The following is a 26,534-nucleotide window of genomic DNA, read 5'->3' as shown; positions in this document are numbered from 1 at the left end:
GATGCATCATGTTTGTTAGTGAGATGGAGCTTTGGGTTTCTTTCCTGTACGTATTTCTGTCATTCTTTTAGGGTTATGTTGCTTTACAAAGTGAACTGGGATGCTTTCTATCTTTCTCATGGCTCTGAAATACAGACATTCATTGAGAGAGCACTTAGGACCCAGTACCAGGCCGGGTACTTTAGCTCTAGCGTTATCTCTACCAACTTCATGAAATAGGTTGCAGCAGAGATAATAAGTAGTGGAGGTAAAAGTGAAATCAGTTCCAATTTCAGAGGTTTGTGCTCTTTTTAAAAATCTTAACCATGATATCATCTTCTGTGTCCTTTTTTATGTTCTACCTTTTTAACCTATCAAGAAGTAAAAAAGTAGGTTAAAGTTTCTTAGTAGTTTGGTGCTTTTATTGAATTTTCTTGAATTTTTAATGATCAGCTATTGATATATATATATATATATATATATATATATATATATATACACATATATACATATTTTTATTTGGCAACAATTTGAAACTTACACAAAAGTTGCAAGACTTGGAAGAGTGAAAGCGCATCTGTAGGTCCTTTACCAGATTCACCGACTGGTAACATTTTATCCCATGTATTCATTTGTTTACTTCCTTGTCTCTCTTTCTCTCTCTCTCTCTCTCTCTCTACACACACACACACACACACACACACACACACACAAACACACACACAATTTTTTCTCAATCATTTAAGACTAAGTTGCATTAACAACAGCCCTTTATTCCTAAAGACTTCAGCGTATATTTCCCAGGAGGAGAAGTAGCTTCTTACATGACCACAGTACGGCTTTATCAACTGTTATAAGTTCAACCTGGACACAATTCTTGAATCTACCATCTGTATTCAGATCTTGTCAATGGACTTGGCAATGTTGTTTAAGCATTTCCCCCTTCAGGGCAGGACCATTTAGTGCCATGTCTCTTCAGATTAATCTGGAACATTTCCACAGACTTTGTCTTTTATCCCACTGACATTTGTGAAGAGTGCAGCATACACACACCCTTTTTAAAAGTAAAGCAGGCTTCATTTTGGGTTTCTCTGATGTTTCGCCATGACTAGTTGCAGGTTGTGCGCACCTGGTCGCAATACTCTGTGTAAGTGATGCTGTCGCCCTCAGCCTGTTCCTCAGAGGCAATGCTAATGTTAACCACCTGTTCGAGATGCTGCCTCTTAGTTTTGATCTTTTGGTGTGACTCAGGAAGAGCATATAATTGGATTTTGTTCCTTGTAGATTTTCCAGATGGTTCACTATCAACAGCTATTCATTTTATAACCAGAAACCACTGGCGGTACTCCCGGTCCACAGTTCTTTCTACTATGTCACCACGCAGCACGTAGCTGCAGCATAACCCTGGGGTCCACCAGCCAGGTCAGACATCAGCTGACCAGACAAAGGTCAGGTCCAGACGAGGCAGCTGGCCTTGCACAGTCAGACTCCCAGTGGGTGGCGTCATGCTCCCAAGGCCCTGGATCCTAGAAAGCATCAGCAGAGCCTAGAGAGGGGACACTTAAGTCCCCAGGTCAGTTAAGCCTCTCGAGCCGCCAGCACTTGCATGGCACAGAGAGGTTTCTTTCAGGTAGCAGCCCAGATCTTAGCTTAGTGCTTTTAAATTTGTTCAGATGTGCACCCTTGGGCCCTTTCTAGATCTCCTCCTCAGGATCTCTGCGGTTAAGGCCCTAGAATCTGCATTTTAACAAACATCCCAGGTGATTCTGATGAACACTGAACTTTGAGAATCAGTGCTCTAAACAGGGGTTCTAGAGGAATCCAAGCTGGGCATGAACCTAGATGGGTGCAAAAAAAAAAAAAATCTTTATTTCCCCTAACTTCTAACTTAAATTTAGTATTTCATTCAACTATGAATATATGCAAAAAACTTCAGTAGGACGAACAGCCCTCCTAACCATGTCACCAAAAAAATCACAGACATGTTCAGAACTCATTCTAGTGACTGTAGACAGCTTGAAATGCTGTTTACACTCTTCACTGTTTAAAAATTATGATAGTTATGAGACCTCCTGCTGGATTTGTCATTTAATGTATTAAAAAAAAGCATGTATATTATGGTATCTTTTATTAGGTTTAAAAAATCGTTTTGTTAACTATTTCAATACAACGGATTTCCCTTTGTTATCCTGGGTATTTTGTCTCATGCCTTTAAAAACATTATCCTGAGAAGGGGTCTAGAGGCTTCACAGACTGCCAAGGGGGGTCGCAGGTGTAGAAAATGACCCCACACTCCATGGTGTCGTGCCCTTCCCGGAGGTCTGCACACGGCCAGCTGTGGCATGGAGTCACACGGGAGGCCCAAACACAGCCCAGCAGCTCTGAGGAAGAGACGGCAGTCTGGCCAGTGGCATACCCATACGTCTATGCCGTACAAACTGTCAGTTAGGAGTTCTTTTTGTAATGATCAAAAAATTACCGATTTAACTTCCATCGTCACTGAATACTTAGCTAAACTGGAGGGGAAAAAAATCCAACACCAAAAAGTTGTGAGTCTCTCAGAGCAAGACATTTCCCATTCCTTGTTAAAAGCACATATGATGAGGTGTAAAGATGAAAATATACACAGGAAGCGACAAAAGAAATGGGAACTAAGCCAAAAAAAAAAAGACCCTCTTTCCAGGACTCCAGAAGAATGACTTTGAAAACGAGTTCCAATTTCTGATGACATGTAATAGAAGTAGACGGGAAAGAGCACAAACCCTAAGGTACAGTGCAGGGGAGGGAAAATAATTTTCCTTCTACCCTTCTAAGCTCTTCTGGCTGAAGAACTAATAATCAAATTAGCATGAGACAGATTAACGGGAGAAAATAACCAAATTTAGTAGGTTTGCATATATGGGGGTTCCAAGAGAATGTGACCTGAGGACAAATCGGGCAGTTGAGGCTTACATGCCATCTTGAGCTAAGGTGCAACGGGGGACTGATGTGGACTGACGGGAAGGTAGGCAATCACGCGTAGGTAAGAAAGAGCAAGATTTGATAAACAAATTCTTGCTGGCGACCCAGAAACAGTGGGACACAGAGGGGAGTCTAACAGACAGACTTTGCAGGTTCCTCTGTCTGCCACACTTAGTTCATATTACGCTAAGGTGATCTCCATTCCTGGAGCAGGTTTTTCTAACTGAACTCCTTAAAGCAGGTAAGCGGGAGGTAAGAGGCTCTTCTTGAGTCTTTTATTTCCTTAAAAATCACCAGCTTAAAATAATCAATGTCCCCCAAACAGGCATATTTTGGGGTGGCAAACCTCTGTTCCCCCTAAACAGCTAAATAATTTTTAAAAATATGTATACACCCTTATAATCACTAGCTGGATCAAGACAGCAAACACTTTTGGCACCCAGAAGGCCCCTCCATTCATTTTCCCAGTCAATACCCAATCACACGTCAAAAGCTTCTCATTTTCCTGACTTCTCTCACCACGGATTTGTTTCATCCGTTCTTGAACTTCAGAGAATGAAGTCGTATTGTGTGTATTCGTTGGAGCCAGGCTTTTTGTCCTTCGACATCATGTCGGTGACATTTATCCACATTACTGGTGTAGCAGGAGCTCACGCTTTCCCACGGCCATGTAGCAATCCGCAGGATGGACACCACCATGTACAGATTCACTCTTCAGTTGCTGGACATGTGGATTGATTCACGTTTTGGGTTGTTAAGAATAAAGCCACTCTGAACACTCTTGCGCCTTTCTTTTGGGGGCATAAGTGCTCATTTCTGTTGGGTGTACTTCCTGGGATGCAGGATGCAGACACTCAGTTTTGGCAGGTATTGCCAACAGTTCTCCAGAGGGGACGCACCATTTGACACTCTCAGCAATACAAAGGAGCATTCCAGCGGCTCCACGTCCTCTGACCAGCTCTTAGCCTTTCAGCCCTTTCATTTGAGCAGCTCTGCAGTGGGTGTAGTAGTACCTACTTGTGGTTTTAATTTTGCACTAAGGCCTAACTGTTTTAAGTATGACCTATTTTACAGAAAATTCCAGAGACACAGAAAGTTTGTCCGCAGCACTTCAAGGTGACAGTGACACAGGGACACATCATTTGACTTCAACAAGAAAGTTAGGGGGAAATATTCTGATGAGCGCATTTTCCAGTCAACTGAAGTTTCCCATTGCAAACACATTATTTGATGGCCTTTCAGATAATCATTTGCTGCGAGGTGTTATGGAGAGCAATGAACCTTAATTCTTCTCTGCTGCAGACACACCTGCATGTCCCCGCAGTGTGGAGGAATCCTGAGACTAAGAAAGCTGGAGCCATTTCTGCCTCAGATTCCAAAGCCCCCAACGGCTCTGTGCTGCCATATTGTCTTTTGTACCCATTTATTCTTGTGGGGTGTGAAGGAAGAAGACTGAATCTGGCCAAGATATTTTGAACTGAGTCAAAATCCATACATAGCACCCTCATTTTATCGGAATGTCCTCTAATACTTGACTAAGCAGGGAACCCACACAACACAGCACTCAGACCACAAATGAGACCCAATTTTCTATAACGCCTGGGAGTTTTCAGAGTCTTTTCTAGAGTGACTTGCATTAATGAGGGAATGCATTTAAACTGACTTTACTTCAGTTTCTAGGTTAAATTGCTGAGAGAACATTGGCAGTAAAGAAGATGGATTTAAAAAAAGATAAACTAAAAAGGGTTTGTATTGCACATATAAATATAAGCTGGTTGAAAAAAGTGAAATCACACAAAAATTAAAATTCTTTTCTCTCGTCCATCCGCCGTGCCGCAACCTACTTTCTTTTCCTATAATAACCATGCTACTGGATTGGTTTGGATAGTCCCAGATCTTTTCATGCATTTATGAAGATATAAACATATGTATAAACACTGTATACATAATATATACATATAACATTCACATTCATACACACACATACACACAGATGTACATGTATGATTTGTTTTCATAAATGGGACAGTCATATAGATATTATACTGAAACTTGTAGTTTTGCTAAAGAAAATATCTTAGAAACATTTCTATGTTAGTAGATATAGATCTACCTTGTTCTTTTAAACAACTATACAGATTCCTTTTTTAAAAATTAAATACTTCAGTTGAGTATCGATGTATAAAATATGAAAAGAGCAGAAAAGGACCTAGGGTGGAAGGTTATGGTTCTCCAACTTCTTTCCTGGCCTCCCATTTCCATTCTCCAGAAGAAATTACTATTAATTCTTAGGTATCCTTTTGAAAATTTTCTTGCATTTTGACAACTATATGTATCTTTATTGTTGTTCTTGCTGTTTTAAGGAAATGGGATGATATCATACAAATCATTCTGGAACTTGCTTTTCTATCACTTTTTTAAACACTTTTCTATGGTTTTACATCTACCTCATTTCTTCTAAAGCTGCTAAGCATTTCATTGTACAAATGTATCAGAATTTACATTTCCTCTACTGATGGAAACAGGGGTAGTTTCCAGGTGTGTGTGTGTGTGTCTGGTTTTCTATTTTAAACAATGCTACCATACACATCCTAACAGTAGAACTGCTGGCCAAATGGTACCGTGTTTCCCTGAAAATAAGACCTAACTGGAAAATAAGCCCTAGCATGAGTTTTCAGGATGACATTCCCTGAACATAAGCCCTAATGCATCTTTTGGAGCAAACTTTGATATAAAACCTGGTCTTATTTTTGGGGGAACATGGTATACACATTTTTAATTACTGCTAATTGTCCTCCCAAAAGACTATACTTATTTACATATCCCCCAACAGTGTATAAGAGAATCTTCCTCATGCTAGGGAAGATAGATTTGTAAAGAGCTGAAAGATTGTCCCCCTGCTCCGCCATACACTAATTGATACATACAAGTGAGCTGAAAGGGAGGTCTCCAGTGGTCCACCCAACGGTCACACTCACTTTAATTAATAATCGGAATGAGCACACAGATGGCCGGAGAAGCACAGGTAATATAAAGCTTCTCAGTGGGTGAGCTAATAGGACAAACAACAGAATGAAGATGTCAAAAACGTTCTTGACAATTAGCCATTATGGGGACACACTGTTGAGATTAAATTCAGCGTGGACAACGCCTAATCCTATACGTAGGTACAGACACAAATTGCACAGGTACAGTATGGGGAAAGCCTAGCTGCTACAAAGCAGGAATCTGTACCCATTTTACCTATTTTGACACGGAGGCTTATGGACGTTGAGTCATAAGTGTAGAGCTGAGGTCTGAACCCTGGTTCGTTGGACTCAAAATTGTCCCCACTACACCATGATGTCGCCTCACAGCTAAATAACAGCACACGTGGAAAAGACTCGTGTGGGGGGAGGTAGCGCAGTGTGGTTAGTAAGGAGTCGTCAGGCTTTATAAAAAGGGGAGGCTGTCGGTGGCAAGGACAGGACAGCCTGCTACGCTCTGTAGCTGTGCGGGGTGCACCTGGAGCCCTCGTTCAGTTCTGAGCCGTCCAGTTTCAAAGGTTCAGTAAGGACCTCACGTGCCCAGGGAGCAGACGTGAGGTGATGGTGAATGGAAGTGAACCCAGCGCGCCCGGGGCTCAGGAGCAAGGCAGCAGGTGTCCTGGGATGCCTGAGGGCTACCATGTGAAGGGCGCTCAGCCTTGCACTACGGGCTACAGAAAACATACATAGAAACTCTGAGTGGAAAACACAGACAGATGACTTCTGTCCAATTAAAAAGAACTTTCTAGCAATTAGAGATGCTAAACAACGAAAGTGATTGTTTTAGGGCTGTGGTATACTGGGAAGTGTATATTTGGTCTTTGTCTCCAGTTCCTGGTGCAGAGCTCCTAAAACCCTTGGAATTTCCTGAGTGATACGGGTGATAGAAGCATCTTTTGTTGTAATGAGGTGACTCTTGGTGGGCCCCTAGATAGCTTGAGGATGGGACATGGGACTGGTCATAACAAAGACCAAGCTTTGATGAGAAGCTTGGAATTTTTAGCCCCACCCTGAAACCTAAGGGGAGACGTGAGGGGCAGACACAGATTTAATCACCAACAGCCAATGATATGATCAGTCATGCTTATGTGATGAAATCTCCTTAAAACCCCCTGCCCCGTGGGGTTCCAGGAGCTTCCACGTTGGCGAACACATCAAAGTGCCGGCAGGGTGGTGCGCCAGAGAGGGCATGGAAGCTTCGTACCCCGACCGCTCATACCGTCCCCGGTGCATCTCTTCATTCTTGGCTGCTTCTGAATTGCATCCTTTACGATAAACCGGTAATAGCAAGTCAAGTGCTTTCCTGAGTTCTGTGGATCATTTTAGAAAATTACTGAATCTGAGGGGGGGGTTGTGGGAACCTCGGACTTTGTAGTCAAGTGGAACGGAAGGTTGGGTAACCTGGGGATCTGACACTGGCTGCTGGCGTCTGAAGCGAGGGCAGTCTATGGGACTGAGCCCTTGAACCTGTGCAGTCTGACACTAACTCTGGGTAGTCAGTGTGGGAATTGAACTGAATGGTAGGACACTCCGCTGGTGTCAGAATTGGTTCGTGTCAGGAGGGGAAAACCCACCAAGAGAGTAGCAAGTCTGCTATTCCACTGTCCACTGGAGACACTCAAGTAGGGCCAGACAAGCTGACTGTCGGCAAAGCTGTTACAGGGCTTTGTGCCTTGGGGAGGGGACTAGCTAGGTGAACGCTGAGGCAGGACGTGTGGTCCACGGTGACGTGCACGGAATGGAAAGCAAGCATTCAGGAACGTTGACAGCAATCGGAGATTGCTGTGACACCTCAGTACGTGCTCCAAAAACAGAGTCCAGCCCAACCTGGTGTTATTCAATTTGGGGGTGAGTTGCGTGAGGTGGGTACTGCATACTGCTCAATAGGACTCACAGAGTTCTGCTACAGATGGGAAGTAAAACAGTGAGTCCTTCCCCACAAACAGTCTGAGAAGCGCTGCTCAGAGGCCTCGGCCTCACTGTGCCTGATGAGGCCTTGTGTGGTCACCCCATCTACGCAGGGCTCTTCCTGTTACTTTGCACCACGGCCCCCGTTTGTTTTCTCCCCAGCAGTTACAAAACTTGCATCATCCTGTGTATTTATCGACTGCTCTCCCTGCCAGTCTGTGAGTCCACGAGGGCAGGGAGCTCAGCAGTCTTACTCACCCCTGCACGACCAGTCTGGCCCTGAGAAATGATCCAAGGAATGTGGGTTGAATGAACCACTTGACACATTATATGAAAAGCGCTCCTGCTATAACTTGGGTTTTTGGTAATGGTGGGCCGGGTAACTTGACCCACCCTCCCACTGAAGAAATTCAAAGTACTAGGAAAAGATTGAAAATCATCTCCTTCAAAGGACTGGAATGCTTACCAGATCGCATGGAATTCCCAGCCCAAACTGAAGGCAAGTGGGAACCCCGAGAGGTAAGGGGGGCATGGAAGCTCTCCTTAGCTTGAGGATATGTGTCAATCCTGGCACATGAAACTTTGGTTCTGGTGAATTCGTGGAGCGAGAAGGCAAAGACTCAAACCCCCAGGACCCCCGGAAGTAGGTCAGTCTCACAGGAGACCCAGCCCTCTCCACATTAAGCTAGGACCCAAAGGGCTACATATTCAAGGGAAGGGGGACCAGAAGAGGCCACTCTGCCCAAAGGTGCCAGGAAGGCTGCCCCGGTGCTGAGCGGGCCGAGTGGGCAGTGTCCCTGACGTGCTGTGACCGTAAGCTGGCCTCCCCGTACATCTGCAGCTCCATTCTAAATCCCCCAGGCAGTGTAAAAGTCTCAAGCTGGGAATTTAGTCTAGAGGTGTCTGGAAAAAGTGAATGCAAATCCTCCCTCCGATGCTGATTCCAATTCTGATATGTGTTTTTTCCCCACACCACCAAGCAATTCTCCGACACCAGTTGGGTGTCCTACAATTCAACTCAATTCTGACACCATCTACCTGAACCACAAACAGCACACAACTAGGCTGCCAACACCCAGAGAAACACAATATACCATGAGCATATGCCAGGAGAAAAAGCAAACAACAGACAGAGAGCCACAACAAACTTCACACACTGGAATCATCAGTCACAGATGAGAAAACCATTATACGCACTACGCTTAAAAAATAAAAGGCAAATTTGACATTTTAAGATGTCAACAGTAACTATAAAAAATGACCAAGCAACCTTGGGTTAGCCAATGGTTTCTGAGATACAACACGAAAAACATAAGCAACAAAAGAATAAGTGAATTAGACATCATCACATTTAAAAACTTTTGTGCTTCAAAGAACACCACCCAGAAAGTGAAAAGACAACCTACAGAATGGGAGAAAATTTTTGAAAATCATATATCTGGTGAGGGTCTAGTATCCATACCGTGTAAAGGACCCTTAAAATTCAATGATAAAAAGGAAAAATACTCAACCGTGAAATTGCTTTGCAATTTGTTTGTTCATGGGTTTGAAAAATTTTAAGCATCTACATGGAATCTTCTAACGTTCTAACTGCTTTAACTAACTCAGAGCAAGCCAGTTTCTTTTTTTTTTTTCCTTTGGAGTCTCAGGTTCCCCTAAGGTCTCTTATCAGGCTGTGCGTCAACGCTGGCCAGGAGCTTTTAACTGAACACCATCAATATAAGATGCTCCAACTCAGCCCTCATGCTCAGTGGCTTTGGTAGAAATAAAATTTAAAACCATATCTGAGCCTTGGTATCGTATTTCGCAGAGAAGCAATCTGAGACAGAGCTGTGTTTTGAATACAACAGACCGCAGTGATTTGTGAAATCAATCCCTTCACCAAATGGTTCCAAAGATGTTACGTGAGCTGCCCACGGCCATGCTGGTGAGTTGTGGAGCCACCACTTGAACCCAGGCAGGCTGACTCTAGAGCCACTCCAGACCCTCATGGTCCTCAGGAGGTTTCCAATCCCTGACCAGGTCCCAGAACATGTCCTCTGGCAAACAGCAGGACCAGCTGACACCACCAGGTGAGGACTGTTTGATCACCAAAGGGTGTGGTCATCCTAGGACCCCGTGAAGGCTCCATTTCTGTCTTTCCTCTAGACACGGGTGCTGGCAGGGGCTGGAGTTGTGCTTATGTAGGGTGGGGAGGGTCCAGTGAAGTTTGTTCATTTTCAGCTGGGCTGAAGTTCTGCAAAATGTCGGCAGCAGAGGATTTCTTGAGGTACAGCAACCTCTGGGGCTCTCTGACACTTAGGCTCTCAAAGCAGAAATTCAGCATAGCGGCTGCTAGTTTTCTGAGCACTAGAAAATGAGGACTGAATGCTTCTGCTCCCAACTTAGCTCCTGGGACACCCTGGGCTGCCTGAGTCTGTGGTGATAAGATTGTCTCATCTCAAGAGCCAGGCCATTTGGGGAGGGCTGTTTTCAAGCTTCAGAGGCAAATTTCCCTTCTTCTATGTGGGTCAGTCAACATCATTCTAGACCAGAAGTAGGCGGGCACTATTCAGAGGTCCAGCCCAAGACGGAACTGCCCCTTTGCCTCACAGAACAATGGTGAGGGTACACGTCTGGATGAACGGGTAATCTACATTAAGGCAAAGGTTAAGATGGGCGACAACTTCCTGTATCATGTGGCCTTTTGAGTTAAATCTATAGCCCTTCACCAAGAACTTGATTAAGATGGTCAGGAGGGCACGGCCGGCTACCCCGCACCAGTTATGGGAACCACCACCACTATCACGAGAACAGCTATCGCTTACTGAATGCTTTCTATACCGGGCATAGTGCTAACAGCTTTTCAGGTTCAGCTCACTGAATCCTCTCAACCATCCCGAGACAACTTGCATTTTACAGATGAAGAAGCCAAGGCTCAGAAAGTCCGGGTTACTTGCCAGCGTCACACAACTATGTAGGAGGTGGGGAAGCTGGGACTTGAACCCAGGACTGTGTGACTTCAAAGCTGGGGGCTGCTGGAGCTCAATGATGAGCTGCTTCTCACTGGGGGTTGACCCCAAGGGACAGGGTGGGCAGTGGAAGCTTTAAAGAAGAAAGAAAAGTCAGGCGAGTCCATCCCTTTGGCCTGGCAAGGACGGCCAGGAGAGCCCAGAAGGGGGGCTTGGGCCCGAGGAGTGGTAGATAGTAAGGGCCTCCTTTTCTGGTATCTTCTCTGAATAAAGATGACATTTTAGAATCACAGTCCTTCTCTGCATCTCTCTCCTGGACCCTGATATTGTTCATGTGGCAGTGCCGAGGTGACCAGTCTGGGATTCTAGGGGCCATTTGCAAAGAGTGTCCTGGCTGCGAATTTGCCTTTTGGTCTCATCTCATATGTCTATCTGGTATCAGATCTTTTAAAGGGCACGTGTCATCCTATTAATAGCCCTTTCCATACAAAGAATGGTAGTTTCCCTTCGTGTCTGCTTCACGCAAAGCTCTGAAAAGCTCTATTCACCCCTCCCAGGCCCCATTGAGGCAAGTCTTCCGTGGTCGCGAGGGTCAGCAATGCTCCCTGCTGTATCACAGAACCACGTGCCTGGTGACAAGACAGGAACTGGGCTGCTGCCTTACCTCATCTGAAGAGCCATTCTCCACTCTGAATCTTCCAGCCCTTTGGATGGCTCCATCAGCATCACTGGAAATAAGCTGGGGGACAAGAGAGCGCTCAGTTAGGTAGCCAGGTCATTATTTGCAATGCCCCTTCTACTTGTTTCTGTCCTATAAGTAAACCAAATCCATAAGAGCTTGGCGGGGGCCGGGGGGGGGTCCCCCACCTAGAAGCTAATGGTCTTTTTGAAGCTCTGTCGGCCAAGTTCTCATAAGTCAGCCCCACAGTCTGAAGAGTGAGGACAACGAGCATCAAATCTAAGTCTGAATGTATTCCAATACTGAAAAATATTAAAGTGATGCTCCTTGGAAAAACAATCTTAACACATATCACATGTGGACAAGTGCAGCTCACAGATGGCAAAAGCGGAAGCCAAATCTTGAGTTCAGCCACCTTGCCAGGAAAGCCTAAAAAGACAATTAATGGCTGGTAGGGACTCAAGGCTCTGCTAACATCATAGAAAGCTCCTGTGCTTCGTTCAGTTTTAAACAGTTTTCAAAAGGCCGATAGGTCCCGTCCACAGCAGGCAGACTGTATTTTAGCCCTGGCTATGCGATGCTTGCAAAGAGAATCTTCAAAGGGTTCCATGCTAGAAAGAGATGAGTGAAAAGATCAGGGCGTGCACACAGCCGTCCTAAAATTACTAACTCGAGATTTAACTTATTTCCTCCCAGATCTTCTAGATTTCTCAGGGGCATCTTGGGAAAATGACAGGCCCTTTTTTTTTTAAACCTTTTCAATCTGCCCACAATTTATAGCCAAGATCTGCCAATGATTTCCGTATCTCACAGTCATTAGAACACAGTGGCCCAGAGGGGTACTTCTCACCACTGTAACTCCCGGAAGACCCAGTAAAAAGACCACAGTTTTTTAAGAAAGATTGTTACTTCACTCTTTCACTTGTGTTGAGAGAGATAAAGGTATGAAAATGGAAAAATTTCCGGTAAAAACTACAAATTTTCCCACAGAAAATAACTTGAAAAAGGTTGATAATTTTTTCCATGATAAATGTAAAAATAATAGTATCTGATATTTACTGAGTGCTTCTACATGCCATGCACTCTTCTGGCCTTAACACATATTATCTCATTTAATTCTCCTAACACCACCACAAGATAGGTACTATTATTATTCTCATTTACTAATAAGGAACCCAAGGCAGAGAAAGGTAAAATAACGACTAGCTAAGGCCACATAACATGGTCGACCTGGGATGTGAACACGGGCAGTCAGACGGCAGAAGCCCGTTTTCCTCACCTAACACTACCTAAGGCTCCATAGAATATCTTCAAAGGGTTCCATGCTAGAAAGAGATGAGTGAAAAGGTAAAATAACGACTAGCTAAGGCCACACCTAACCTAACCAGGCTCCATAGAATATGCACGATAAAGTCCAGTTTTGGTACCTAATCTTCAGCTTGTACAAGAATTTCTAAAAACAAATAAAAAGATTTTTATGTATGCACTGAGCTATTTATGGTGTCAGATCATTACGCTGTCAGTACACTGAAGATGAGTAATAGTGGCTGTGTGGTCAAGAATTTGACCTTGCCCAAAGAGCGGTCAGCCTTTGTCCCCGGCTCCTGGGACGTAATCTCTAAGCCCTGGGAAGGCCTTGCACGAGTGTCTGTTGACCTGAGGCCTTGGAGTCATGTGGGACAGTCACATGATTTAGAACAGGGGCTTTGGGTCACACAGCATCAGACCTACTTGTGGATACCAAGACTCAGGTGAGCTTCCCTGGGTGGCTGTGCTCCAGGCGTACTGTCACACATTTTTACCAGGAGAGGACTGGGGACTTGCGTTTGGAACTCGCCTGCACTCTGTCCCGCATATCTGTTCCCTCGGCTGATTCTAATATGCATCATTTCACTGTAATAAACCATTAGTGAGCTCAACAGCTTTCAATAAGTTCCGTGAGTCTCCTGGTAGCAAATTATGGAACCCAAGAGTGGCCTTAGCTGGTGTCAGAAGTGAGGGATCTTGTGGATTTGTTCCTAATTGCAGAGGGGCCAATTCTAAAGTACGAGAGCAAGATGAATTTAGGTCTCCTGGGGTCACTGCCATTCTCAAAGAGGAAGTAGAGTGGATTCGGTGTTAATTTCTTTGCTTGTGCACTTCTGATCGCTGTAAAAATAGCAAATAGGTTTCAAGTCAAGTATTATTGGTACAGGCAGCCTCAGGGGCTTTGGGAGGAACAGTCTGAGGTCTCATTTGGACTCGGTGAGAAAAAGGAGCTGCAATCAATTAATATCTGACATAGGTATCTAAAGAGAGAGGGTGATGCACGCACCCCGGGATTAGAGGTTCTAGACAGAGCCCTCGCTAGGACTCAAAGGATCGGGAGAAGAGTGGGAAGCGATTCATGCCTCCATTCACACGATACTCATAAATTAAATGTCAACCAGCTGTACTCCAGACACGGCCAGGCCAAGGCAGCCATGCCCTTTTCTTTGGCTGAGATTAGAACAGGAAGTTATTGCTTATCTTGCTTAAAAGTCTCAAGAAGAAGAAAGGAAGAAAGGTTAGGAGGAACTTAGCTCCCTCTGCACTTATGATCACGAAACCCATCGGCACTGAACTCAGACTTCAGGCTACCGTGTTTAACTGTCCCCTTTACCCCCTCCACCATCACTATCTTCCTCCAGTCACTGTCACCTCTCAGCCGGACGACTGCACCCGCCTCCTAACCGGTTGATATATCCACCCACGGCTGCTTCTCTCCCATTCCTCACACCGCAGCCTGGCAGGTCCCGGCTCACTGCAAATCTGATGGTCCCACCTGCCATCTATTCCAGCACCGCACCCCTTCCCAGCGGAGGGAAGGGGCACTCCCTTGCCGTCCCCTTAGTGATTTCACCGCAGTCCCCATTGCTTGAAGATACCTTTCCTGACCTAAGTGCCTGGGAAAACGAGCCCCTTGTAAGTTCTGGAGCGCTCCTCAGAGTTGGGACTTCCAACATTCTCTGCGTGAGGACTCCATTCGTGCCTGTCTCTCCCCAGGCACTCCCTCTACTCCCCGCTGAGAAGCTCCACAAACACAGGACTAGTTTCTTCTTCTCACCACGGCATCCCAGAGCTGAGAACACTGCCTAGCAGAGTATATACATAGTCACGAAATATTTACCAAGCCAGACGTAGGTGAATAAATGAATGCCAAATTCTTACTGAAATGACCAAAGGAATATAACACTGGGGACAAGATCTATGCCAGGCCTGGAAACCAGAGAAAGTTCAATAGTCACACAAACATTTTAAAGGAAATTCTCCCAGGTCTGTCATGCAGGAAAGACCAAAGTGAAGAGACAGGTCAAAAAACCTGGATCACCGTGTGCAAGGAGAATTTAGCCTGATATGGAGTTCATCAAACCCGGCAGGTCAGACTAACAGCCCGAGCTCATGTTGGCAGGGCCTGCCAGAGGTCAGGGTGGGTGCCAGGGCTGTAGGGGGGAACGCGCCCTTCAGTCACACTGGATGAGGGATCCGACTGGCACAGGAATGGCAGTCCCAGAGCTCCCCGCCCCACCCCCAACTTTGCAGCTGGCTTGGGCAGCTGGCTTCATAAAGCAGAAGGTGCCAGGGTGGTTGGTGTCTGGTGAAGACTGGTACACCAACTGATGTGAAAAGAGGCAGGGCTCCAGCAAACTGGGGGCAGAAACGAGTAACACTGCAGAAAACAAAACCCTTTCAACACGGCATAGAAGCTGTTTCTATCAGTAGTTTTCTTTCTTTTAGTCTCATAAACCTCTGGTCCGGCCAGTTCAAACTATACAAATCTATAAACTCTTCCTTTTGTCGGAAGGAGATTTGGCTCCGGAATAGCACCCATCTCAATGTCCAGTGTTGCAGGCCCTCTCCCCCCAACTCTTTCTCCGTAGTACAGAGTTCTGGCTGCCACCAAAATCCATTTGTCCACGGTAACGGGATTAGAGCTGGACACATGGCTAGACCACGTTTCCCTCCAGGTGGCCATGTGACTTCATTCTCTCCACTAGAAGGTGAATAGTCAAAGTCCCAGAGGGAATGGGGGGATCGAGGCCCTTCAGAGAGCAAAGGTGCCTCCCGCACACGTCCCTTCCCTTTCACTAGCTAAACCCTCAGTGACCAGAGACCTTGAAGCGCATAGTGAGGACAGCGGGTTCATCCTGAGCCTGATGTGTGGGGCAGAGAATGACTCAGAATGCCTGGCCGGGTGTGACCAGGAAATAAACTTGTTCTTCACTGCAATTTGATATTCTCAGCCAACTAATCTACCCTATAAGGAAGAACAAAGAGAAAGATCATTGAATCTATGACAAGTCCATAAAATAAAGTACGGAAACTGACCTGAAATATCACAGCAAACGTTCTATGAAACACAGTTACTGCAAAAAGCACACAAAAATTTTAGGCAATCGCTGATTGTTATAATAATTTGGGAGGATACTGGAGCTATGAAAATGGAACAATCTGTGATCAGGTTTCAGTGAAAAGCATGCTTTCTGATTTTTGAAATGTAGACCACATTTCACAGTGACTATATCGAGCCAAAAATTAGATACTGAGAAGAAAATGCCCCCAAAAGAGTAAATTAGAAAATCAGTTTGTAGACTGGCCTGAGAGGCTTAGAAACCCAGTAGAGAGCAGGGCAGTCTGAGCTCTTAGCCGTCCACAGACAGGCGGGAGGAGAAAGCTGGTGGGCTCCTCACACAGGAGCGTCTCTGGCCCTTTGTTATTCTTCCGGAAGAAGTGTCCACAAAGGACGTTCCCACCTGTGCTCTGCCTACTGGGAGTCAGTGACCAATAAGATGTTTTTTAATCTGATCAGGACGTGGATAAAGGGGAACCTGGAACCCCCCTCCCCCAGGTCAATGGGGAGAAGAGTACAGACATTGCAATAAATACGAATGGGTTACACTCCCGTTAAAAGAAAAATAGACTAAAAGATTGGGAACATAAATGAAATCCAATTAGCAGCAAGAGACACAAATACAGTAAAACAATCATTAAACAGAAATGCAAGAGAAAAAATATTCATGATAAGTTGGAAAAAAATGGTGAGAGAATAATCAAATCAGATGCTAGCACTTAGAAAAATACCAAATTAAAAAAAGTTATAGTACGTGGATAAGTAAATCCACTCACTCCCAAAATATAACAATTATAGATACTTACTAGAAAATAAAAACGATTATAAATAGGTGCTTATAAAATTATAATTGTTATTGGGAATTTTATTTTGGAAAATTTTATTAATGGGAAATTTTAGTATGTTTCTTCCTGATAGGTCAAGGTAAACACTAGTAGGAATTTACAGAGGAATCAAATTACAGAAATTAATAAGCATGAATTTAATGGACAAGTATTTAATTTATCAAGGTATAAACAGAATACATACACCCTCTTTAAGAACATCTATTAAACTTTTAAAAACTGATCAAATATTGGCTAGAAAGCAAGAATGAATACATTCTATAAAATAGAAACAGGACAGATAATTTTTTAGCATATTGCAACTGATAAATTAATGTCAAAAGATTAAAAAGTTGGGAATTAAGAAGTATACATCCAGAAAAACTCTTGGGTCAAATAGGAAAACTAAAATTGAACACTATTCAGACATCAGGAACAGTACATGTCAAAACATATAATGTGATAGATGCTATATTTACAGGAAAATTCATAATCTTAAATGCTTTCATTATTAAACAAGAAAGAATAAAAACAATGAACTACATATGCATTAACCTCTAGAAGATACAAAAAAAAAACAATGAAAGAAACCCAACGAAAGCAGGGGGAAGGAGTCAACAAAAGATCAGAGCAGAAATGATAGATTTAGAAAGACAGTAGACTCAATAAACACATCCAAGAGATCAACAGCAAGTCTGATTTTTATACCACAAAGAACAACACAAATACACAGGAACAACACAAATACACAAAGCAATAATAAAGGAAACATAACCTCTAAGAAGAAAGAGATTTTTAAAAGCATGAGAGAATGCTACACGAAACTATGCAAATATTACCCAAAACATCAATGGAATGGAAATTTTCTAGGAAAATATACATAATAAAAATTATTTTAAGAGAGAAAGAAACCTGAATATACCAATAACTATTTGGAGAATGGAGCCAGGTGTCAGAACCCTGCCCCACAGAGGTGGGCCTGGCTCTCAGGCCAGTTATCATGTCGGAGGGGATAGTGGATTGGGGGAGGGGCCTATCACTTTGTGAGGGGTGTAGATGTCTAACTATTACATTGTTTTGTACACCCGAAACAAACAAAAACAAACAAAAACACACACACACATTATCATGTGGCTCGTATCTGCCAGGCACTGGGAACGGTTCCTTTAGAGTTCTTGCACTGTCCAATACTGTAGCCACCGGCTCCATTTAAATTTAATTTTAAATTAATTAAATAAAAGAAAACCATTCAGTTCCTCAGTTGCACTGGTTACATTTCAAGTACCCAGTAGCTCCGTGTAGCTACTCCAGTGGACAGATCACAGTTTTCCATCATCACAGGAAGCGCTATGGGACAGGGTGGTGGTGACATGCTGGTCACTAATGCCACTCTGGGTGACCAAGATCAAATCGGTTTCTCAGGCTGAGCCTCCTTTAGTTAGTTAAACACACGAAAAATAGTGGAAATTCATGTAATTGAACATCCCGAATAGAGGCTTTGGTCCAATCTCAGCCCAAACTTTCACTGATTCATTTAAACTAAACAGCATTCAGTGTATTAGATGTTTAGTTTCTGGAAAACAGTAACATCCAAGCAATTATATCCATTTGTATGATTAAACAAATGAATTTAAAGAAAAAATTAAAAAACCAGGAAGAATAAATGTCATGTATTAATTACTGTACATAAAAGTATTATTATTTTAATATTATAGGAAATTAAATGAGAGTGGTTCCTAAATTAATATAAATATGTAATTTTTCAAAAACAAAAGGCTCTTCTCCTCTCTACTTGATGGCTTTGTTTCTTTGGGCTGGTGTCTGTTTCCATTCTAAAGGTGGGCTAGGATTCCTCGCAATTTCTGTTAATCATGCACTGTGCACTTGGCATTCAGGTATAGAAATCACAGAAACAGTATTTTAACCAGAAAAAAAAAATCTCAAAAAGTTAACGTAAAGTTTATCTTTAAAACAACATTTCAGATGCACCTCTACCCCTATTTCTTTTCTTTAAAATGAGTGGTTATGAGTATAGGTTTTGGTGTCCAAGTAAATCAGGTTCAAATTTCAGTTCCACCCTTATTAGCTGTGTGATCTTGGGCAAATCACTTAATTTTTCCTCTCTAAATTTTAGTTTCCTTACCTCTAAAATGGGGACAAAGAGTATAGCTACTTCTAGTCTTGTGGAAAGGATTCAATACAACATGAACAGTGCTTTGACATAGGAAGTGCCTAATAAATGTTATAACAACACATATAATGATAATATAATCATAGTTACTAGGAAACACTCTTTTTAATATTAGTTAGTATGATGAAACCATTTTAATGCTGCATTTAAACCCGTGGACACTCTGTTTAAACATTTGTCTATCTAGCAAACACCATTGAAAACCTATTTTCCAGGGCCTGTGCTCACCCCTGGACGTAAAAAGACAAATGCAACATGATCTCTGGCCTGAAGGGGCACAGAGACTAGTGAGAGAGGCGGGCACACACAAATAAGCAGATAAGTCAGCGCACAACCTGGTTAAGTGCCACCACAACAGGAGCAAGAATGGGGTGCTGGGAGGTCAGAGGCTGGAGAGACCAACTCTGCCTGGGGAGCTGGAGGTTTCATTGCTGTGATACAATTTATTCTGGACAATGTATGGGACCTTTGAGAAATGGTTTCCAACAGAAGCAGGGTTTGTTTCTTTTTTAATTTTAAACTACAAATACCGGTCAAGAAGACCCATTTGACTTTGTATATGCAACACACACACACACACCCCTGAATTAGACGTTACTGCTCAGAAGGATGAAAGAAAGCTTAAATGTTTCCATCAAAAAGTGTGTGTGTCTGAGTGTGTGTGATGCCTAAATGCAAGTAGAATGAGTGAGTGCTGCTCCCAGGCTATGTCCCCTGGTCACTCTAGGGAATGGGGTGCAGGGCCCAGAGGAGACATTCTTCCTTTGATCCTATTCTGCCTGTTCCAAGGGACAGGGAAAATATTTGGGGGGTTGGGCAGCTGGAGTGCTGGGCACCTGGGTTGGTTAGAAGATTCTCCAGCCAGGTGAATAAATGTTGGCTGCAGGCCTTGGATCTGGGCTCAGCCCTTTTTTATCACCACCAATCCCTGGCCACCGTCTTCAGCGTCCATCACAAGGATCTATCTGACGTCCTGAGCTCATAGCCTTCTGCTCGGTCCAATCTAATAACGTCACTTGACTCCATGGCTTTGCCATCCACTACTAAGACCCCAAACATGCTTGCAGTCACACTGGCATTGCTTCGTCACCACAGTACTTAGCTTATAGTCACTCTGGCTCTTTCTGGTGCACGTTCTAGCTGGGGATCTGTGGCTAACCACGGCAACGCTGCACTTACCAACACCCAGCTCTTGCGTCCTGCTCACTTCTCCTCATGCCCACTCAGTCAAGTTCAGTAACCCCAACCACGTAAACTCTCACTCTTCCTCTTCGTGCTCAGAGAAACAGAAGCGTCCACGTGACTAGGCCTACAGCAAGCTCATGCTACGGCCATGGCTAGTTCTTCACTACCACTCCCCAATTCTTTTCTCCATTCCTTTCTCACTTCCCCTTACATCTCCCACCTCATCCTCGTTGTGTCAATTGCCAAGTCACCACTCCAGAAACACCCTTTCTTTTATGAGATGACCTTTCCACCTGTTTTACTGAGAAATGTGAGGCAACTGAGTACTGTCACCTAATTCTACATCTCAAAATATGAAGTCGAACAATTAAGTTCGTGAACTCATCCTAGGAAAAGTGCTACACACCTCACTGCTGAATATCATTGTGGTCACCTTTGAAGTCCTCCCCTTGGGAAGCGATGCACCGACACCAGTGCCTAGTCCACCCTTTAAAGCAATTTTGGAACTTTTTCTGGAATGGCGATCAGAGCTGTCATCCCTTAGATTCCCTTGATGTCCTGAGTGTCATCAAAATGTCTTCCTTTCAATATTTCCTTTATCTTTGGGTACAGAAAGACGTCACTGGGGGCCAGATCAGGTGAGTAGGGAGGGTGTTCCAATACAGTTATGTGTTTACTGGCTAAAAACTCCCTCACACACAGTGCCGTGTGAGCTGGTGCATTTTCGTGATGCAAGAGCCATGAATTGTTGGTGAAAAGTTCAGGTCGTTCATGTCTAACTTTTTCACACAGCCTTTTCGGCATTTCAAAAGACTTAACTGTTTGGTTAACTGTCCAGTTGGTACAAATTCATAATGAATAATCCCTCTGATATCAAAAAAGATTAGCAACATCACTGCAAGAAGTTCAAGAACTTAATTGTCAGACCTCAAATATCAGTCTTGGTTTCCTCATTAACATAATATCTGACTAGCAGTCCCCGATATTCAACTTCCAGTAAAATACCTGTGAAGATTCAGCACAAAAGATGACAATTCATGAGCCTGAAGAAAGACTGCCCATCCTGTGGCCAAAATATCAGGACATTTTCCACTTATTATCTATGTAGCCAATGGTAAGTGCTGGAAAACATATTTAGTCACTGACTTCCTTGCCTGAAACAGAGCAAACCTATGGTCAGCATAGAAAGTTGGAGGACACTTTATTTTTCCCTCCGCTATCTCATTTTGGCTAAGGGACATTGGGTTTATATGAAGAGTAACCATAAAACTCTGGGGGTCATCCTTTTTACTGCAAGGGTTCTGCATTTCAAGGTAGCCTCAGCCATACTGGCACCTCTTTTTCACTCCAAGAAACCACTGGGCAAGAAGTAAAAAGGAGGGAAAGTCCACTTTAGAACTGCAGTCTTGATAAGCCAAGTGCCCCAGGTAGGGAGGGAGACAGGAAGAGAGCCCTGGCAGCAGAGCAGGTGACCACCAAAGGGAGGTTGGGGCTGGGGAGAGATTTCACCTCTTCATAGTCTCCATTTTGTTCTTTCGTCTATACAGAAAACCATGCTTGTGTAAAGAGCTGAGCCAACATTACTTCAGCACTCCTCTTCCAACAGCCTTTGGCCCCCTAGGCCTCTGCTGTATATGTTAAATTCTGCAGCCACTGGTTCAGAGCAGCCAAAGCCAAGCACGGCTGCTCCCCCAGCAGAGCTCTGCAAGAGAAACACCAACAATTATAGATACTGGAAACTGATCAGGCAACTTTGTACAACCAGCAGCCATTCAGGTGTTTAGCTTGGGAAGCTAAAGTTCCCAAAAGGACAATGAGAACCGAGGCCAGTGATAGGTACAGTCTTTTGAAACGTATAAGGTCTGAAAAGCATTCTTTGTTTGAAGATTTTGTAAAAAAGAAAACAACCCAAGATGGGAGCTATGAAAAAAATGCTACATATGATCCTGAAAACTAAAAAAGGAAGCGTACCTTTTTTTACTATGAAACCAAAATACAATTTTGGTAAAGTAGTTGTTGTCTTTAATAAGACAAAAGGCGTGACCTTTGCAACAAGTGTATAAAGCTTATGGACGTGGGGGAGATAAAACAAAAAGAGGACCAAAGTATGCAAGTGTAGGACTGAAGACCTCACTGGAGGAGGAAAGCAAAATGTCCACTGCAGAAAACAGAAACAGTAGTATGTTCTTCATTTGAAATGCTTTCCCAGAATGAAAAGGCACAAAATAAAATGAAAATAATGAGAAAGTAAAGACAGTTGCAGAGCACAGAGAAAAAGATCGGTCTCACTATTCTGAAGGGGGAAAAATGAGCAATAATTAAAGATATAGCGGAAGAAAATATCCAGCCTTGACAAAAACCTGCGTCTAAGAACCACCGAGACACAATATTTTAAGCAAAATTAATGAAAAGACAAACACACAGAGAAATAATGAGAAATATTTTTTAAATAGAAGGATAAAGAAGCTCTGAGAAAGCTCTAGGCAGGAAATGCCTCAGACTTCTCTGCAGAACACCCAAGAGCAGAGGGTAACTGTACTGGGTTGAATAGTGAACCCCCCCACCCCCAAATTTATTCCCCACCTGGAATCTCATTATTTGCAATTTACATCCACCTGGAATCTCATTATTTGCAAAGTAGGTCTTTGCAGGTATAATCAATTAACTTAAGATGAGGTCACACTGGATTGGGGCGGGGGGTGCACTCTAAGTCCAAGGGCTGGTGTCTTTATAAGAGAAAAGAGAGAGGGAGATGTAGATACAAGCCGTGGGAAAGAAGGCCACGTGATACAGCTACAGGCCAAAGTCGGGTTGCGGCTGGTCCCAGACCCCGAAAGGGGCAAGGACCCACTTTTCCCCTAGAACCTTCAAGAGGGAACATGGCCCTGCTAACATCTTAATTCTGGACTTCTGGCCTCCAGAACTACAAGAGAAAAAACTTTTGGTTGTTCCAAGCCATTCAGTTTGTGGTCATTGGTTACCACAGGCCTAGGAAACCAGATCAAAGTTTGTGAAGTTTGAAGAGAAAGAGGTGATGTCTCAGAAATGTAAAACCAACCACGTTGTTCTTGTAGAAGGCATAACTTGAGATCATCTCAGGTATGTAATGATTGAGTCAAGACGCCCTGGTGTACTGCCGAAAAACCTTAACTAGAACTCGAGGACAGGAATTCCTGCAACCATGATATTTATTGCTGTTCTGGAATAACAGCCAATGCCCAGCCTGTGCAATTAGACATAAAGAAGAAATAAGAGATTTGGATGGGAGGAGACAAAACTGTTTGCAGGAGAGTATCTATGCTTTGTTTTTAAGTAAAGAAGCAGAATAAAATATATAAACCCATTTTGTATATAAATTTAATTACTAAAGAGACATACACTAAATCTTAACAGTGCTTATCCAAAGGTGGTAGGATTACAGATGAATTTAATTTTTGGGGGGGAGGAATATTGGGGAACAGTGTGTTTCTCCAGGGCCCATCAGCTCCAAGTTGTTGTCCCTCAATCTAGTTGTGGAGGGCACAGCTCACTGGCCCACGTGGGAATCGAACCAGCAACCCTGTCGTTCAGAGCTCGCACTCTAACCAACTGAGCCATCCAGCCACCCCAGAAGAATTTAATTTTTCTGCGCTTTTCAGTATATTTCAAATTTTCTATAATGAGTATGTATTTCCTTTTATGATCAGAAAAATATCAGTGTGCACATACATGCACATACAAAGACTGCGAAGTAATACAAAACATTTAAGAAGATAAAAAAGAATTTATCAGATACCAGATTTTTTAGAAAAACACACCTTCTATTTAGGATGGTGCAAAAGTAATTACAGTTTAAAAGGTTAAAAATGCAAAGACCGTAATTATTTTTTCACCAACCTAATAGCTCACACATGAACATCTGGCAGTGAATGAAGTGCCCTTGGGGATACAACAAAATAAGAACCAGGAGCGCTCCTTACTAGAAAAGGTAGGAAATGACCACCAATATTTACAGTGTAAAATAAAACAAGTGCCATAGAGAAATGCAAAGAGCTGCAGGGTTCTAAAGAGTGAGGGAGGACTTTCCCCACAGTGAATCGGGGAAGGCTGCATGGAAAACCGAGGCCTGGCACACTGCAAGAAGGCATTCTAGAAGGATGGAGAGGCATAAGGAAAGCCCAGAGGCCTGGGGAATAGTGGGTAAAGGTCTGTTTGGCTGGATGGTGGGCGACAGGAATGAAGGCTCCAAAAATATGTTGGAGCGAGACTTTGGAAAGCCTTCAGTGTCGAGGTGAAGAGTACCTACTTTATCCCATAAGCACAGAGGAGATGCTGAAGATCTGTTGTTTTTGTGTTGTTGTTACTTGTTTGCTTGCTTGTTTGTAAGTAGAAAGATGATGTTGACTGCATGGTCCATTTGGGAAAGTATTCTTCACAGCACTAAGGAAATCAAAGCAGCCGGACTCGGGTTCATTACAGCTGAGGATTCTGACAAACTGATGTAATCTTATCAAAACTTGTTGCAGGCCATTTTGAGAAGTCAGGGAGAGCAAGAGAAAGTGCCAGAAGGTCAGGGAAAGGGAATGACACTCACAGCACAAAAAAAGGGAGCACACAGAAGCAAACACTCCTGTTCTTTTCCTATCTCCTTGAGACCACATGAAAAACACATAGGAATGAAGTCACTTTCATAATGGAAGCTTGTGAAAAATGCGCACTGGTCCGCCCAGCCTAGACACACAGAATCACAACCAGAAGTTTAGGCAAACTCCTCACGTGATGATGATGTACAATAAAGTTGGAGGGCCAGTGGAGCAGCCTGGAACAATGGCGAGACAACAGAACTTCTAAGTAAACACGAGCTACTGTAGATGAGGTGGGGGAACAAGCTCTACAACTTACTAGGTACGTGACCTTGAACAAGTTAATTGAACAACTGAACCTCAGTTACCTCAGCTGTAAAGTGGGGGCAATAACAATACCTACATCTCAACATCTAGTTGTGAAATTTAAATTATTACATACATATTTCCACATGTAGCTACATATCTTTGTGTCTATCTATCTCTCAAAAAGGCTGTTCGGTAGCATAAGTACATCTCACGTGAATAAGAACAACTTAGCGATGAAGTTTATTTAGAACAGAGAACCAACAGGATTCGGGAAGAGATTGCCTGTGGGCTGTGGATCATTTCCTGGTGTCTGGAATTAGCAACTGAAGGGACGGTGGTGCCATTCAGTCAGTGGTTTGAGCTGGGAGAAGAGGAATGAGGGTGAGTTCAGTTTGGGGCATGTTAAGGGTCAGCTGCCAGTAGAGATGCCCAGTGGGCATTTGGGCAGATGCTGTGGCTAGAGATCTGGGCTGAATAGAGGGCCCTGAGTCACCAGTGTACAGACAGCAACTGCGGCCCTGGGGGGAGGAAACGATTTGGTAGCAAGGAGATCTGCTGACCTTGGCAAGAGTGAGGAACAAGAAGGGGAGACATCCCAAGGTGGACTTCAGAAGGGAAACTGTGGCACTCCCGCGGGGATCAACAAGAGAGTGGCTGAGATGTAGCCCCAGAGTAATGGAAAAGTCTTCACATCTATTAAGCAAATGCAGTTTGTGAGAATATTTTAAAAGATGGCAACACAGTGATAACCGTAACAGAGCAATTAAAAAACCGAGGCCAAAAAGGAACCCAGAGTAACCGCTTTAATTAAATGGGTGAAATAGTTCAATATAGCAGAAATAAGAATATTAGTTGTGGCTGAATAGTAACAGTGGGAACGTAAAGCTGGGAACCCTGCGTGGTCAGTCAGTCATGGCACCCTACATGGATTTGGGGGCACGATTTTCCTTAAGTCCATTCAGTGGGGGAGAAGGAGAAGCACTTTTGGACTCAGAGATGTTCCTTTCTCTTTCAAAGAAGGTGAAAAGCTGCTCCAACCGTGGAATGGATGTGGACCGAAGAAAACAGGGATTTGAAAGCTGAAAGACAAGGCCCTCAGCTTGGGGCACTGAGAGAGACCGAATGCAGCCTCAATTCTCTGGGTCCCGCAACCCCAGGGAAATCAGTCTAAGATGCTGCCAGGGGGCAGCTGTTAAGTTAAAAGAGGCAGATTTATTCGGAGGGCCTATAGAGAGGAGCTCCAAATGCTCAGAGCCACATGGTGAAAGGTTGGCAAGAAGATAAAATTCCTTTTCAACTTTAACAGCTCCGAAAGAAGTAAAAGAGTGGTTTTCAACACGCGCGCACGCGCGTGTGTGTGTGTGTGTGTGTGTGTGTGTCTGTTAAATACCAGTTTTGATGGCGGACCTGCCTAAATACAGAAGTAAACACAAGTTCTTAAAAAAGCACTTTCGGAAAACTGAAAATATTTTCTATTCATCAGAGCAGTAGACGAAGGTAGATAACAGTATATGTTTTTGATGAAGTTTAAGATTTATTTTTGCTACAATGGCTGATCCATGCTGCTGAGCCTGGTCTGAGGTGGGCGCG

At 43.6% G+C, this 26,534-nt stretch overlaps 1 protein-coding gene across 5 annotated transcripts in view; it reads right to left on the bottom strand.

The window, feature by feature from the left end:
• GARNL3 (GTPase activating Rap/RanGAP domain like 3) overlaps positions 1-26,534 on the bottom strand; it is a 125,604-nt gene that overhangs the window by 54,280 nt on the left and 44,790 nt on the right. For all 5 annotated transcript variants that reach the window (XM_033123062.1, XM_033123061.1, XM_033123063.1 and 2 more), the window contains one exon: positions 11,490-11,564. In XM_033123062.1, coding sequence (XP_032978953.1) covers positions 11,490-11,564 — 75 coding nt within the window. The remainder of the gene's footprint in view (positions 1-11,489; positions 11,565-26,534) is intronic.

This window comes from Rhinolophus ferrumequinum, chromosome 12 (assembly GCF_004115265.2).
Source record: "Rhinolophus ferrumequinum isolate MPI-CBG mRhiFer1 chromosome 12, mRhiFer1_v1.p, whole genome shotgun sequence".
Lineage (NCBI taxonomy): Eukaryota > Metazoa > Chordata > Mammalia > Chiroptera > Rhinolophidae > Rhinolophus > Rhinolophus ferrumequinum.
The sequence above is the reverse complement of the archived record's forward strand: the minus strand, read 5'-3'. Positions and strand labels throughout refer to the sequence as shown.